At 35.8% G+C, this 13,429-nt stretch overlaps 1 protein-coding gene across 1 annotated transcript in view; it reads right to left on the reverse strand.

The window, feature by feature from the left end:
• PIG-K (Phosphatidylinositol glycan anchor biosynthesis class K) overlaps positions 1 to 13,429 on the reverse strand; it is a 134,003-nt gene that overhangs the window by 1,713 nt on the left and 118,861 nt on the right. Inside the window, exon 8 of the mRNA XM_081748557.1 lies at positions 124 to 311. Coding sequence (XP_081604683.1) covers positions 124 to 311 — 188 coding nt within the window. The remainder of the gene's footprint in view (positions 1 to 123; positions 312 to 13,429) is intronic.

The raw sequence follows: 13,429 nt of genomic DNA on the forward strand, positions 1-13,429 counted from the left end.
CATTCTGTGGCTCAATTATGGTTTGCAAAATAGGCTCATGCCTGACATATAGTTGATTTCTTGTTTTCCAATTTGCAACACGTAGGAATCATTGAAAGTATAATACTACTACTACACACGTACCTTGTGCCTTTGATAGATGAAGCATTCACTCCTACGAACTTCGAGAGTTGCAAAGTGTCTAGAAAAAGTTCTACAGGTCGAACAGAACCGAAGAAATCAGTGATTGGAACTTTATTAGGGTCTCGAGGATATAAATCACGCCTTACTCCAACTGTAGATATACACACTCGCTTTGGACAAACATTCAGCTGGAACGAAGGAGAGGGAAAAATAATAATAATAATTTCTAGCAATATTCAAGAAAATTTTATTTTAATATATATATATATATATATATATATATATATTTATTTATTTATTTATTTCTTGCACTATACATGAATTATCATATTGATAATGTTCAAGCCATTTCTTCCATACATAATTCCTAATTATAAAGAGTTCACAATTCACCGGTACTGTCTTCTTATTAGTCTTGTTACTCGAACTATACTAAGTAGTATCATACGAAATTATAATTTTAAAAAAATAACTTTGATGTTTCATCCCTTTGTTATAAACTTCAGCTCTAAAATGTAGAATCTGATAAATTTGGATACTAAAACTACGAAGTAATCATCACCTAACACGGTTCGATTAAGGTTTTTCATGCTAAGAGACGAAATGAAAGAAGAAAAAGTGCTGAAGAAAATGGTGTTTGTTGCAGTGTTTTTGAACAATCCAGTTCTAAGATATACAAGTTTACGCTAGTCTACAAAGTCAATATCTGCCACGCACTACCCAACATTAATGGCCCCCATTCACAAATGAGCTCAGTCTAAAATTTTTAAAAATCAGTTAATACAGTATAAATAAACGTATAAATATAAAAAATAAAATTAAAAATGATAAAGCAACCAAAGAAATTTTATTGGATAGCTTAATATTTATTAACCCATCATTCCTTCTTGGTGTTGCAAATTTTACAAACAGCAGTGTATCTACATGTGCTGTAAATAAAGAGCTAGCAAACTGTCGGGACGAAAATACGAGTATGTGAATGCTTGTGCGCAAAACAATCTGCACTAACACAATGGTAGTTTCAAGCACTGTTGAAATGGGCAGTGCCGAAAGCAGTCACTAAATCGATTAGCTTTGGTGTTCCATATTGTTTAAGTGGCAGGATTTACGAAACAGTTACATGTCGGTATCCTGAAGGAATGCATGAAACGTATAAAAACAATGGGATCTAAAATCAGTCAACTGTGTCATTGGCAATGGAGGTTAAGAAGTCGCAGATTGGACCAATCGCCCATCATTTACAGGCAAGCAGGTGGAGTTAGTGCGAGGTTCTCCTTGAAATTCATCATCAATGGACTGTGAGGGAGGTATCAATAGAATATACTTAGTCACCAAACTGTGTAAAGCCTCTTGAGAAATAAACTGCAGATATGGTAGATTCGGCCGTGGTTATTGGGGAGTCAGTAATAAAGTTCACTGTTCCCATGACAAAAAGCTCATTGACCAACACATGCTGTTCACAAAAGTAACGTCAACATAAAAAACGTCAGAAGTAAGGTATATATTACTTCAACATCCCACGATTGTCCTCTTTTCGAACATAAGAAATCGACGCAGAGTGGCGGTCTACGTCAACGTAAAGTAAGTCACACAAACACCATTCAAAAATGGATATTTCATCAATGTGCAACGGGTGTTGAAAGGATTTCCTACAGGGCATATTTTTCAGACATACTCCCACCAGAATTCTCAGACTAACAAAGCAAGGAATAACGCGTGCTGCCATGTATTGTTTCTCGACATATTTCACGTTTTTTACACGTATAAGCGTGAAAAAGTACATTGAAGCACGCGTTATTCCGAACAAAAGAATTGTGAAGCTGTTAATCTCTGTAACATTTCCAATTTCTCGCCGACACACCTACCTTTAATTCAGAGCAAATATGAACATTCTGTCTGGGAAGTGCCCTGTAGGGAATTCTTGCGCACCCCTTGGACATTGCTAAAATATGCATTTTTAGATGGCGTTTGTGTGACTTCCTTTACGTAAATATCCACTCAGTCCCTGGAACAATATTGGAAGACTCAAGAGAGCGGTGAACGAAATGTTATAATGTTTAGTATTAGCACGAAGCAAATTTAATCGATCCGCTCGAGAAAGAGAGAGACAGAGAGAGAGAGAAAAAAAACATTCGACGTGCAGTCAACGATAGAAGAGGCGGGTCAATGGTAAATGAAGATTTATGGTAAATAATGGTTAATGGTAAATGAAGAAAGTGTGAGGAACGGAAGAACCTCAAGAAAACCCATGCAAATGATATTCGTCCATCACAAAGGCCACTTAGTGGGAGATGGGATCGAACAAGGAACCTGCACGCACAATACGTGAGCGCTCTACTACTCAGCCATCACGTATTGTTTACTGATACAGCAGATAAACTAAGTAGTATTTCCTCCACTTTAAGAATTGACTGAGTAAAAAATTTCGTTCACGCCAAAGCACTCCTTTATAGTGCGTGGAGTTAGCGTAAAAATATTTCACTTCCGGCTACCAGTCTGCAATTTTACACAGTTCTTATATGTATACCAAAGGAAAAGAATCCGCCGGGAGACACTTGATCTGACATCCGGAACTCATGTGATGACGTCATCAAAATGGCGGACAGCTCGATTCAAAAAATAAGCCATATCTCCGTTATTTATGGACCGATTTTCTTCAAACTTGGCTCATTTTAAAGGAAATTAAAGTTGCAATAAAACATGTCACCAAAATATTTCCTCTAAAATTAACCGTTTCGAAGTTATTTAAGAATTTAATAAATTAATGAGTATTTATTGAAGAAAAATACTTAATAACTCCGAAACCCTTAGTTTTAGACGAAACACTTAGGTAACGTGTTATATTGTTAATTTCATTACCTTTAAAATGAGCTATTAATGAAGAAAATCGATCCATAAAAAACTGAGATATCACATATAACGTGTTAATTACATTATTAAAATTGCGGTCACAACTTCTAACACATAGAGACAAATTCAGCCAAAATACTTCACTTCCATATACCAGTTCCAAATTTTGCACAGTGTTTATATACATAATAAATAATTTTAAAATACCTGGGAGACACTTGATTTAACACGCTGAACTCCTATGTTGACGTCATCAAAATGGCCGCCGGGATTAAAAGCACAGGTTTGCTTAAATACACTTAACTCCGTTACCAATCATTTTATTGAGTCTTCCAATTGTTCCATTTGAAAGAGCATGAAATAAGCTACAAAAATTTTATTCGATTTTAAATGGTTTATGACGATGACAACGTGGAAGGAGGTAAAAAAACAATGTTTTAAAATGGTTCCTGTTGGCTTAATATATTTTGCAATTACATTTCTGTTATTATAAGAGGCATTAACTCAAGTAAACACATTACATCCATTGCAATGTTGCATGCTTGTATAATTTTTTAAAGAGTGATTCATCTTTATAAATTATACCACAAAAGAGTGAGCATGAAAATAAAAATAGTTATTTACATCTTTTAGTGGATCCAATGCCCTCTTTTTACTGATTGGCAAAAATAAAAAAAAAATCTTTTTTAGGAACAGTAACATATATTTACAACAGTTTCTCACAATGAAAACATGTACAGTCCATATGGATTATTAACGCGGAAACCACAACTATTGAAAACAATGTAAACTTTAAACAAATTGACAAATTTGTAAGATTAAACTTAATTTCTGCATTGACCCTCACAACTACAAAGTAAAGTGCGAAGTTCGTGTATTTTTACACATCGATAGCGCGTGCAAATCTGTTTGCACTTGCATGCTATCAACTCTTTTAGCTTTTCCATGGTGAAGTTTGGGCTTGTCGTCCAGAGGGGCTCGTAGTCATCTGCGGTCTTCTTCCATTCCCACTCACAACTATCCAAGCGTTGACTGTTCCGTTGAAGACAGTTGTCCACAAAGAACATTGTACAATGGCTCTCTTCAATTGTTGCAACAGAGCGTTGCTGGTTGGTGGAATATTTTCAATGGGTCTGTTTTGCTGGGTAAAGAGAATCCGCCTGGCCTCATTGACCGTCTCTGCAGAACTTGATGAATGGTACATAAGAACTACAAAGCGTTGAATGAGTAAAAACGTGTCGTCATCTTCAGAGATGTTGTCCAGAACTTGAGAATATGCCGAAAAAGCTTTGTCTACATCTCGGAAAGTCATCCACGTTTTCCATGCAGTGGTTTTACCAATACTTACAAAACTTCACACAGTGTCAGCCCCCGTAAATGCATGGAAGAAAGGCTAAAGATCTGGAACTCCTCGTGGAACTTTGTTGTGCAACTCGTGGATCGGAAGGTATTGGAGGTGCTTTCCACTGCCGTATTCAATCCAAAATTCTTTCAGTGTATTGAGTCTAGAAAAGGCATATATAGCAATTACTACCACGACACTATCAACAGTCTTCACTATGACCTAAGAACAGCCCGACTATTCCATGGCATGCCATACATGAAGTAGGAGACGGGCATCGGCTTCTTCATGGAATTCGGAAGATATAGCTTCAAATGTTGCCTCCATTTGCGATCCAATTACTGTAGGTGCAAATGACTTTTTTCCCGGCGGGGAGATCCATTTTGACCAGGTTTTCAGCTAAAAATTCAGAGTTCTTCTTTGTTTTTACTCTGATCAAGGAACTTACTGAAGATTTGGGGATGACAACATTAGATTTTACATTTATTCTGAGTCCAAACCCTCTCGACTGTCTTACGTCACTTTCTAGGCTTCCTTCTAGGTAGCGGTCAAAAACTAGGTCAACTCTTTCCACAGATCTTAATCTCATTAGAATGTATGGTTTAACAATCTGGTTGCAGTACTCTTGAAATGTCCAGCTAGATTTAGGGACAAGCATATGGATCAAGGTTGCTGCATCCATTATGAGCGAAGAAACTTCGGGCTCATCAAGGGAAGGTTGTTTCTTTTGATGACTTCATGGATGGAAACTTTTCTAAGGATCAACCGATCTTCGACAAACGTATCAAATTGACTTTTTCCTGTAGCATTTGCCATGACGCTCATCGCATTTTCTTCTCGGAGAATGATTCTACTGCTGTTGACTGTAGTTAACTCATCATCTTCGAATGGGTTGCCGTGTGATTCAAACACTTCAACAAGGGCAGAAACATGGTTTTCGAATTTCTTATGAAAACTTGGAGTATTTTCATGATGCTCCTCGGAAGTGATGTTACGATGTCAGGTTCCGATCCTTTTCGAACTCTCCAATCATGCGGACAACTTAGGGTCCTGCAACCATCCATTGCAATAGCCCCTCCCCTTGACTTAGACGGGATAGGTTAATTGAAGAATTTTTAATTAGTTTGTTGTTCTGCTCATGTAACTGGTCATGTGCCATCCTGGAAAATTTTCTTTTAGTTTTGCAGCCAGAAATATTTCCGTTTTGGAACTCATGGAACATTGTTGGATGCATCTCTGGCAGTTGCTTTAAGTTGTACAAAAATACTGGCACCCATCGCGCATAGTATGATCAAGAGCAAAAATCCATGGACAAATTTTTTCCAGAGTAGAAATAAAGTCTATCAAACTGCCCTGTCGAATGCTGCGGACCTAATCTAAAAAGAAACATTCTAGCACCATGGTGGTCTTCCCGTACATTGTATGATAGAATATTTGTTTCTTTTCTAAAAATTCGGTAAGTATCAGAAATCACCACTAACAAAAACAAAAGAAATGTTTTTGCGTTAACTTCTGCCATCTACTAGAAGAAAATGTACGGATGTTCTTTTCATCCACTTCCAAGTTGTCATCGCAATATATACGGTAATTCATAAACCATTTACCTATAAACTAAATCGAATAACATTTTTGTAGCTTATTTCATGCTATTTCAAATTTAACAATTGGAAGACTCAAAAAAATGATAGGTAACGGAGATAGTTGTATTTAAGCAAACCTGTGTTTTTAATCCCGGCGGCCATTTTGATGACGTCAACATAGGAGTTCAGCGTCTTAAATCAAGTGTCTCCCAGGTATTTTAAAATTATTTATTATGTATATAAATACTGTGTAAAATTTTGGGACTGGTATATGGAAATGAATTACTTTGGCTGAATTTGTCGCTATCTGTAAGAAGTCGTGACCGCCATTTTAATAATGTAATTAACACGTTATATGTGATATCTCAGTTATTTATGGATCGATTTTCTTCATTAATATCTCATTTTAAAGGTAATGAAATTAACAATATAACACGTTACCTAAGTGTTTCGTCTAAAACTAAGGGTTTCGGAGTTATTATGTATTTTTCTTCAATAAATACTCATTAATTTGTTAAATTCTTAAATAACTTCGAAACGGTTAATTTTAGAGGAAATAATTTGGTGACATGTTTTATTGCAACTTTAATTTCCTTTAAAATGAGCCAAGTTTGAAGAAAATCGGTCTATAAATAACGGAGATATGGCTTATTTTTTGAATCGAGCTGTCCGCCATTTTGATGACATCATCACATGAGTTCCGGATGTCAGATCAAGTGTCTCCCGGCGGATTCTTTTCCTTTGGTATACATAAAAGAACTGTGTAAAATTGCAGACTGGTAGCCGGAAGTGAAATATTTTGGTGATTTCTGACACTAACTCCATGCACTATTTAGTTTGGAGGAGATCGAAAGTTGAAGATCAAATTTTGATAGTCTATAACTGTATTTCAACTCTTGTCCAAATCATCCTAGTTCAAATTTAATTTGGGTGATTTTGTGATGTAATGGGATGATAATAGATCCATGTATTATTGCTCTTTCCGTCTTGCTTTCCGATTTTAGGGAAACTGACTTTCCTCTGTAATGTTGGTCATTACTTTTTAAATATTTGGTGAGTTCTGAGACTGGGAATTCTCTACTGGTATCTTTATGTGTTCTTTCATCTGTTCATATATTCGTCTTATTGATATTTGTCTTTATTACTGAGTGTAAAAATCATTATACAATGCAAATGGTTTAGTATACTCTAGTCGTTTATAAGCGGTCTGTAAAATAACTCATATATTGGGTTAAATGCTTTTCTGTATTTTTACTTGTTTTATTTCTATATTTATTCCACATTTATAGGGGTGCCCAACAGAGGGGTTCATAGCGCAAGTTGCGCACTAGAATTTTTGGGAAGGGGGATTTTTTGTATTTTAAGACACTTTTAGGATTTTGGGGGAATTTTCAAGAATAACACTTTAACAATGTAGTTTACTGAATATAATTTAGAAATTTCGTTGTCTTGTTAACAAAAGCACTGCCTATAGCAGGAAATACTATCAACTTCCATAGATGAAATTTTGGAACGGCATCATTTTTTTATCCAGACTCCTTGATTTTGAGGAAACCTAAAGATCTATGAGAGGGAAATCTAAAGCTTTAGGGGGAGACCATATTCATTACCTATACTTAACTATATCACAATGTTTCCAGGGGAATTCAAAATTTGGGGGGCGGGATTTAAAACATTGGTGAGGGGATTTTCCCTCTCTAAGAAGTCTGATCGATCACTGCATTTTGTGACTCGAAGCTGCTTATTTGATTTGTACAATGCAAAATCAATGGGGAGGGGAAGGAAAAGGATATACAACACACATGACACAGCAAACAGGAGAGTAGCTAGGGAGATGCAAAAATAAAATTGCGCGTTCTCAACAATGCAAACGTGACAGATGATCTGCAACGCAATGAATTATTCTTTTAACTGTCGATAAAAACTTTTGATCGTCTCCATAGATGTATTTTCAATTGATAAACAATCATTTTTTACCATGATTGATGCTTTGTTAATTGCTGGGTTGCTGAGCTCTTTCATATTACGCAGTACAAGAGCAAAATATATTATTTTCACTTTGTTTATATATTAAAAAAAATAGGAATAGCATTTTTTTTCTTTTTTTAGAGGTGTGTATCTGCATCCTCTCACAACGCCCATGACAGTAAAATACGAATAAATTACCTACTTTTAATTATTTTAACTTTTAACTTGTTGTTATGAATTCTGAAATCTCATTTCAAACTGGCAAATGCAATAATTCTTCTTTAACTTAAATTTGTAATTTTCTTCTGTGACTTGCTACATTATGCCGATTATAGTAGGAGTGTGTATGTTGTTTGCATTGTTAATTGACCGTCAAGCAAAGCTAGGTGGTTAAATTGTGCTAGCGGAAGTAATAATTTAAATATTACCTGCCCAATTGCCATTCAGGGAGTCAGTTACACTTGAACACAGAACACTGAGAATGATTGATGACTTCTTATTTAATTAGTGACAATATTGTTTGGTATAATGTTGTTTTCAGTTTCATAATGTGATTTGAAAAAGAGCTGCTCAAAAGTTTCTGTGAGTGGTTGATGATTGATTAAAATATTTATAATACATTTAACATTAGCGCATTGAGTGAGTATAATGCCTCGACCTTTGAAGAAACATTTTAAATTTAAATGTTTGGAAACCATGTGTAATACCGTGAATAGGAAAGATAAATGGACAGATTACTGTAAGAAAAAGCATTCTCACAAGATAAAAAACAATATTCCCATAAAATACAAGGTTATTGAATTTAGAGAAGAACCAGGACCGTGTAAACCAAGTCTTAAGATGAAGACGCAAGAAGTACCTCATATTGATACTCAAGTAAAGGACATCACAACACCCGAAAGGTAAGTAAAGTCATAGAATATTATAGTGGTATAAAGCCTTGTTCCCATGTCGTGTGACTTGGCGAAGTTTGTCATGCGTCTTCCGTTACTGCGTGGATCTTTTATTGCTGAAGGTGGCTCAGGGATACACTTGCCAGGAGTCCCAGTTTTGAGGGGTCGTCCCGGCGTCATGGCCAGTTTCGTGTTCAGTTCCGATCAGACGGAGAAATTGATTTTTATATGTAGGCTATATTATTTCAGTAGAAGTGAGTATTGACAGGATTGTGCTTAGCGAGATAATTGTGTCTATCACCAACTTTATATTTTTTTAAAAGGAAAGACACAGATATGGCTGCTTCGAAAACGTGTCTTTCGGTGAATATTCCTCGATGGTACATTATATCAGGATGCTATATACTTCTTGGCACTCAGTGATGTCTACTTTATCACCTTGACACTCAGTAGTGTATACTTCGTCACCACAGAGTATGGATAAATAAATGATTTTTGTTAAAATTCAGTTTGCAGTTTGCACAGGTCAATAAATAATTAATATTTTCGCTCCCTTTCTATTTTTACGTATTTACTATTGCCTGCTACTGAATTATAATGATCTATGTCTAAAAATATGTTAATTTTTCAATCATTGCATTGCGTATGATATTGTGTATGGTATGCTATTATATGCGGCAAAGGCACTTCTTTGATGCAGAACTCCTCTGCCCATACTGAACTGATCTTGACCAAGCTTGCAAGGTGATGAAGTAGACATTACTGAGTGCCAAGAAGTATATATAGTGAAACCTCTACTAACGCACACCTCTATAAAGCGGACATCTCCCATAACGGACATATTTTATAATCCTTAAACACTGTAATAGGAAGAAACATATTGGCAAACTTCTCTAAAGTGGACACTCTCTAGTACGGACATGGACAGTCTTTCCTGTCTTTTATAGGTATTATTTACCTGCGTATTAGGACATTTTCTCTAGAAACAAGTTGAAAAGTACAATAAAAGTACCTTTTTAGTAATTCAAATATGTGTCACCAAAGAAGCATTATGATAACATTTTGCCTCCTCAATTGGCTGCTCAGCAACCCAGACGAGCAGCCAGTTGAGGAGGCAAACTGTTATCATAATGCTTCTTTGGTGACACATATTTGAATTACTAAAAAGGTACTTTTATTGTACTTTTCAACTTGTTTTTAGAGAAAATGTCCGTAATACGCAGCTAAATAATATCTATAAAAGACAGGAAAAACTGTCAGTGTCCGTACTAGAGAGTGGCTCAGTGGTAGAGGGTTCATCTCTGGTACATGGGATTCCTGGTTTGATCGCAGCTCGCGTCAAGTTAACTTTGTGGTGAACAAACAACGTGCGCGTGGGTTTCCTCGGGATTCTCCCGTTTCCTCCCACTTTCTTCATTCCAGCATTTCATTCATTTCTCATCATTGCAGTCTCCTTTAGACTACCTGGCATAACTGTGGGACGTAAAACTCAAAGATTTCATTTCTCTGAACCCCTCATGTCCTTTGCGTTATCTAAGTAACAAAATAAATAAATAAATAAATAAATAAATAAATAAAGTAATTTTAGGTGGGTTTTATGGGAAACTAAAAAATCTTTCCCATGTTATTTAAGTGGCACATATTCTGCACCCCAAAATGTTGGTACTTCCGGTAGGGCCATAATGACGAAATTTGGCATGCTTGTAGGTTTATGAGGTGCGAAACCGCAGCCCGAGCTAGCGCGAGGGTCTTGGGGCGAAGCCCCAGCTAGCCTTAGGCTAGTTCCCATCATGGAGGTCCTGAGAAAGATTTTTCCCTGATACATAATTAAATTCCCTGACCCTACAAATTCCCCGACTTTCCCTGACTGGTAGACACCCTGTATAAATTTCACTAACACCTATTCAGTTATCGTGGACTCAACCCAAGACGTTAGCAAAAAAGAGTGCACAGAGATTTTAATCAGATACATTGGACATTTAGATGAACAAGGAACGCCGAAAAATTCTGTAAGATCGGGAGAACGGCTAATTAAAGTGTTTACAAGTGGTGACACGTCAGGAGAACACCTAGCCAAAGAGCTAATTAACACTTTGAAATCAGCAGGAATCAATCCAAGACAAAGCATGGACGGCCGGGGAACATGAGAGGTAAATATTAGGGGTTAAAATCTGTAGTGCTGGCAGTGTCCTAGAGCATTTTGTGTGATGTTGTTTACAACGATTTGCCTTCGTAGTAGAAAAATCTCCCGATGTTTGTCTGTTTTCCCTTCTAGAAGAAATGTATAATTTTATGACCAGTCATCATATGTTCAACAATTTAAAACGAGGTTTGAAAAAAAAAAAGAAAAAGAAAAAAGAAACGTGTGCACAATATGGGGTGGTCGAGTCGGAGTGATGCACTGAAAACTGTGCTAGCATGCTACAGCACTATAAAAGAGACCCTCGAACAAATTTGCAAAGACAATAAATTTGACAGACACTAAAGCCTTGGCAATCGAGCTAATCAAGAGTATGGAGACTGCGAAAATATATGTACTATGCACATTGCTTCAGCTATGTGTGATGTTCTTTTCTCAATCACCATTTGCTTGCAGTCCACATCAATTGATTATGGTATTATATTATCAATTATCACGGGAATGAGAAGAAAGCTGGAATCACTGCGAAGTGGAAAGGAGTGGGATAAAGTCAACTCTGATCAAATCTTTATCACAGAATTTTTAGATGAACAGAACATCTCACACACCACAACTCAGCGAAATAGGAAATGAAAGCACTTCATGGACGAACTTACGTTAGATGAAAAAATTGATGGTCCTGTGAAGAAAATGAAGGTTGAAGTTTATTTCATGGTTGTAGATTCATTATTGTCACAACTGAGGGATCGTTTCTTGGACAGCTCACTTGCACTGTTTAAGCAAATGTCCTTTTTTACTCACGGAGGTATCATAAATAAGGCAAAAGAGATGGAATCTGGGAAAAACTTTAATCCCAGTAAGATAAATGACCTTTGTGAATACTACAATCCCGATAGTGAACTTGTTGCTTCAAAATTAGACTTTCGATAATATTTACAAAATCATCCATACAAACATTGACATTTTTGACTTGCTACCTTCCCCTGAACCTGAAGTTGAAACGATAGATGGAGAGGATGAGGTGAAAACACGAGGAGCAAATATAGGCAGCAATGAAGATGAGGGAATAGAGGAAGGAAATGTAAAAAGTGAAAAATTAAGGATGATGGTACAGTGGGTAACTAGAGGTTTCATCAACCTGTACAGATGTGTGTTAAACCTTTCGGTCCTACCTAACCTAACAGTGTTGTACCGAATACTGGTATTTCTGCCAGCTACCAGCTGTTCCGCAGAAAGAACAATGAGTAGAATACAAAATCATTAAAAGCCGTCTGCGTAGCAGTATGAGTGACTCTTAGCTGTCAAGTCTGCTGTTATTGTCAACTGAAAAGAGTATAATAAGCCAGATCTGGAATGAGGAAATCATAAACAAGTTAGCAACAACAGGTCTTCAAATAATAATAATAATAATAATAATAATAATAATAATAAAAAAAAAAACTGCTTCTAAGTAAGATATTCAGGCAAACGAAAAACGATTAAGTATGTAGACCACTTTCACATGTGTTTTCCTAGAATTATTTTAGAAAATGGTTTTGCATTATGTATTGTTATTTTGTATGTCTTGACACTTTCACACTTTCATAAGCTAATTTAGATTGTTATTTTAATATTTTTCTTGTAAGATGGAAGTTTATTGTACACATATTTAAATACAATTTTTCTTGTACAACAAAAACTTAGATTTTAATCGCTCGGATTCCAATATCTTGTTAACTTAGTCTGTTTCAATCAATGAAATTGGTCCACAAATAATAAATAAATAAATAAATAAATAAATAAACAAAGACATGATTTCCCTTTTAAAGAGTCGTATACTTTCATGTCAGAACATCGACGTCACCACATTCACACAAAATTTGAGAAGTTTTCGTTTTATTTTAGCAATTATTACTAAATATATATAATATTACATATACATATTTATTACATATTATATATTATATGAAATGAAATCTTTAAGTTTTACGTCCCACGGTTATGCCCGCTAGGCTAAAGGAGACGGTGATTATGAGAGATGAGTTGAAATGGTGGAATGAAGAAAGTGGGAGGAAACGGAAGAACCCTGAGAAAACCCACGAGCACGGTGTTTGTCCACCACAAAGTCCACACGGCGCGAGCTGGGATCGAACCAGGGACCCCAAGCACCGGAGGTGAACGCTCTACCATTATATATTAGTATATATAATTATTACTAATAACAAACAAGTTGCCAGTGATATTTATGAATTACAGCTCAAAAAGGTTAGAGTTGAAAATGTTTATAAACTAAAAGATATAAACTTTTATAGGTATACAAGCTGTAAAGAATTAAAAGTACATCATTTGCTCTTGAATGTTTCAGATGGAGTTCAATTTTAAAAAATAAATATAAAAGTAGAATCCGTAAAATTCATAATTTCAACCACAATTCATAATTTCAACGTATAAAATGACCTCCGGCCCCCAGTCTATAAAATATGTTTTGGTCAATTACATTTTATTTGTTTTCCAGGAATGATCTCTGGAAGTACTGTATTCAATACTTCTAACC

This window comes from Thermobia domestica, chromosome 2 (assembly GCF_964235325.1).
Source record: "Thermobia domestica chromosome 2, izTheDome1.hap1.1, whole genome shotgun sequence".
NCBI lineage: Eukaryota > Metazoa > Arthropoda > Insecta > Zygentoma > Lepismatidae > Thermobia > Thermobia domestica.